The 4441-nt window shown below is 29.8% G+C and overlaps 1 protein-coding gene across 1 annotated transcript; it reads right to left on the bottom strand.

Moving 5' to 3' along the window:
- Positions 1-238: 238 nt before the first annotated feature.
- Positions 239-1642, bottom strand: LOC120090492 (acidic endochitinase-like). Its single transcript, XM_039048203.2, has one exon. It carries the CDS (start codon positions 1404-1406, stop codon positions 384-386), a length of 1023 nt encoding a protein of 340 aa, XP_038904131.1. The 5' UTR covers positions 1407-1642; the 3' UTR covers positions 239-383.
- Positions 1643-4441: the final 2799 nt, after the last annotated feature.

Below are 4441 nucleotides of genomic sequence, written 5' to 3'. Positions count from 1 at the left end.
GCACTTATGTTATTTATAATGATAACGTAAATGAGTGTGTTACAACCAGTTTGTATAAAGTCAAATAGGTACACCATTTTTGAACCCTAAACAATGACATACACTAAAAAATAATAAATAATAATAATAATAATAAATTTGGATAGTAAAATACATCAAATTCATTTTTTTTAGCAGTTTATTGACTTTATTTTTTTAATGAAAAAATTATATTTATTTTAAAAAGAAAAGAAAACTTGAAAATCATTTTTAGGCAACTCAAACTACACCCAATAATATTGTAACATGTGGCAAATTTGTTTTTTTAATTTCATTTTTACAATGATAAAAAAAAGCATTGAATTAAAAAATGAGTCATTTCCTAAAACAAGAATCTGCTGGTTTTAGAGCACACAAGACCCTCTGCAACTTCTAAAACCTCGTCGGCCATCATAATTGTTGCTCATCGGAAACTCAGCCATTTCATTTGCCGTTTGCAACTCCGCCCCAACTGATCCACATGCTTTTGGGTTAATCTCTGAACTATATCCTTTATCAAGATCCTCAGACCACAAAATCACGCCGCCAAATTTCGAACTCCGTTGAAGCTCCGGCAAGACTTGAGTTCTGAACACATCGGGAGGGATATATCCCATATCTTCCGCCATGGGAGCCGCTAGCATTTTCACAAATACCTTGCCTGCACTAAATGTCTTCCAGTCATTCCAAAATTTCCAGAACCCTTCAAATCGGCCATTGACGTACTGGCAAATGAGATTGTCCCCGAAGAATTGGACTGAAATATAGTCGAAAATCACAGGCTGTGGAATCAAGTGAGAACTGGAATCCAGAGATGAACATTGTGGAGCGGCGGACAAGTAAAATTTATTCCCCTGTTTTTCGTATAATTTCCTTAGCTCTTCCCCGAGTTTGCTCCAATTGTCCCAAGAGCTTCTATCGTTGGTGATGTCGACGCCATCGAATACGACGTCGGTTAATGGACGTGAATTTGATTGGCCGCCAAGGAAATTGTTCCATAGGTATATAGAGAAGTTTGTGGCCTCGGTGAAATTATGCAGATTGTATTTACCGGCTCCACCGCCGATCGAGAGCATGATTCTGATGCCTAAAGCTTGACAAGATTTGATTTCTTGGGTGAATTTAGTGCAGTCGTCGCTGGCGGTTGAATTGCAGTGGGAGATTAAATTAATTTCTGGTGTTTGTGCGTTGCCAAGTGAAACATCGAAAACTATGTTGATGAGTTGGTAATTGCCGGAGTTGCAGGCGTCGAGAAGGCTGTTCTGGTTAATGTTTTGGTTCGAATAAACTCCGACCTCGAGACTACGGTGGGTGCCGGCGGTTGAGACGACGATGAGTGAGAAACAGAGGAAAGTTAGAAGATGATCGGGGAATTGGAAGGATGCCATTTGTATGAAGAGTAAAGGTCAAAATATAAGGAATGGTGTTGGTGTTTGATGGCTAATGGCCATGGCCATTGATATTTGAATAGAAAGAGGACTTTTTTTTTCCTCATTTGGTAGAGACATTGACTGGTCAGTGGGGAATTTCGAGGTTGAATTGGTAAATTTTATGCCAAATGGGTCTTACCTGACTTTGACTGTATCATTATTTAAATTGATTTTATAAAATATGTCTCAATTATTTTGAATGATTCTAGAAAACAGTTTGGTTGGAAAAAGGGAAAGGGCCGACAATTTAATTTATGTTTTTTTTTTTCTCTCAATCACTATTAGGTTAGAGATTCCACCAACAAACATTATTAATATTGAATTATACTCGAATCCACAATAACTAATAAAATTTATTTTATTGAGTAGAGAATAAAAAAAATTTCATAGTAATTTAAAAAAAAAATAATATTTAAGAATTATATGAGATATACAAAAATAAATAAATAAATAAGTCCTCTAATAAAATGTCAAATAATAAATGAAAGTAGTATTACATATCATTTGATAATATGTCAAATAATAAATGAGAGTAGTGGATACTATAATAGTATTAAAAAATATTCCTAGAAGAACTCCATATAAGATAATATCTTTTAGCCATTTTCTAAATTTATATTTAATAAATAAGTAAATTTTCTTTTATAATAAATCAAATTTTAATCTCGAACTTACTTAATCTTATCGATATTCAATTTTAAATTTTGATTTCATCAAATTAGACCATTCACTTAAATAAGTAACGTAATTTCTTTATTATCTAGTTTTAACAAATTAACTACTACTACTAATAATAATATATTCATAAATTCACTGATTTGAGTAATATCATGTTTTACACATTTTAATTCGACTAACGAAGAAATTAATTATCAGAATACATATGCCAAAAAAAAAAAACACTAATCTAAACAAAATATAGCTCAAATATCAATTTATTTGAAGAGTTTTCTACCATATGTATGTTTATTGAACGTACAATTTTTTTTTCTAATGATATTTTGAGAAATAAAACTTATCAAAGGAAGAGAATTGGAACATTTTTTTTTAGTTGAAGGTTAACATTTATATGAATTTATGGTGTAATTTGATTAAATTGGAAGTATGTGATGAAAATTCCAACTTCCTTCATCCGGTCCATTTCCTCGGTGAAAGTGAATAATTAATGCTCTATATACTAATCAATCTATTTAAATACTATACACAGATATAAAAATAGATAAGGATGTGACATTAAAAATTGTATTTGAATTTTAACTCATATTATGATGAAAAGAGAAAAGGGAAAAAAATAAAAAATTCATAATTGTTCACTATAGGCCATATTTAAAAGTGATTTTAAAAGTTGAAAACTATTTTGGATGATATATAAATTAAAATTAAACTAGTAAAATTGAGTATTATTAAAATCGTGTTTTAGAGTAATTTTGAATATGATAAAAGAGATTTGTCAATTTCAAAATTACTCCTAAATATGTATAGAAAACAATGTACAAGCGCACAAACAAACCAAATGAGTTTGCTCATCCAAACCCTCCACTTTTTTTCCACTTAACTATTTTTTTCAACGAAATAAAAGGAAATTGGAAGTAAGAGAACATCTATCGTCCTCGACAATCTAAGAGAAATGGTGAGAAAAATTTACCAACCAACAGACACAAGTGTCAGTCATTATCCGACGAGCTATATGATATGCAACAGTATTTTGCGATCGATTGATGATATTTTTACATGAATGATCTTGATTTTTGGAGGCAAAAATTGACCAACTTTCAGTAATCAAATGTTTTTTTTTTTTTTTAAATATTTTGAGGATTTGTTTTATTATTATTTTTTTTACATGTTCTTGTTATGGTTCTAATTCTAGCCACTTTTCTAGCTATTGCTATAGTTTTTTTTTTAATATTAATTTGGTAATTGCTCATTTTTTCTTCTGTATCCTGTATGTTCAGAATTTCACATTGAAAAAATCAAGGGGATTCATACTCTTTATAAGATAGATGAGTTACTTCTCTCATTACCAATTGGTTTTGAGATGGATCTCCATACTATCGAGATTCAATTCTACCACCCCATATTTTAATTATAATACCTTTGAAAAAAAACCTCAATTCATTGTCAACCACTATTGCGCATAGCCAGATGAAGAACTTCATTCATTGTCCCTATTGTCGTGATCGGATTGTGAAATACATGGAAGCTAAGGGAACATTGTCGTTCATATATGAAATATTAATAAAATACAAATTGAGAGAGATAAAGTGGAACGATAAGAAAGAAAATAATGTATAGATATGCTTGAAATTGTTGTATTTTTAGTCCTTGATCTCAAATTTAATTAATTAGATATGCTTGAAATTGTTGTTTTTTAAGTCCTTGATCTCAAATTTAATTAATTAATTAATTAATATCTTGATTATAACAAATATGCTTATATTTATTAACAATTTGAAGGTTTTGAATGTAGAGCTTGGAACAACGGTTTCAACACAATTTGATTACTCAAATCGGAGTTCAAACGAAGAAGACATTACTGAAAAAGCAACAAATAGTGGACTTTTGATTTTTAGATTGGTTTTTTAAAAAAAATAAATTTAATATTATTTTACGTTTGTGTTTAAGAGCTTGTTTTAGACGAATAGTGGACAATTGATTTTTGTTGAGTTTTAATAGAAATGATTTTAAAAGATATATATTATTATATTATTTTTTGTTTGTGTAGAATGGCTAGTTGATTCTAAATCTCAACCATTCAATTTCTTTTACCAATATCCAATAGCCCAATTTAATTTGGTTTTCACCCATTCATCTCTTTTTAAACTCTCCATCTTTTCCAAAATTAAAAACACTTTCACATTATTTTTACAATCTCCATAATTCATAAGTCTCAATTGTTATTCTCTCAAAGCTTCATTTTTTTTACTAATTAGAAGACACATGTAATGCACGTGACTACAAATTTCTATGACATAAAATTTGAAGATATAATTTAA

Source organism: Benincasa hispida, unplaced genomic scaffold, assembly GCF_027475165.1.
Source record: "Benincasa hispida cultivar pf3 unplaced genomic scaffold, pf3_genome.v1.1 HicScf1465, whole genome shotgun sequence".
Classification (NCBI taxonomy): Eukaryota; Viridiplantae; Streptophyta; class Magnoliopsida; order Cucurbitales; family Cucurbitaceae; genus Benincasa; species Benincasa hispida.
This window is presented reverse-complemented; position numbering and strand designations above follow the sequence as displayed.

Bases quoted from the DNA above. Each gene is read 5' to 3' on its own strand.
- LOC120090492 (XM_039048203.2), bottom strand. From the start codon at position 1,406: ATGGCATCCTTCCAATTCCCCGATCATCTTCTAACTTTCCTCTGTTTC.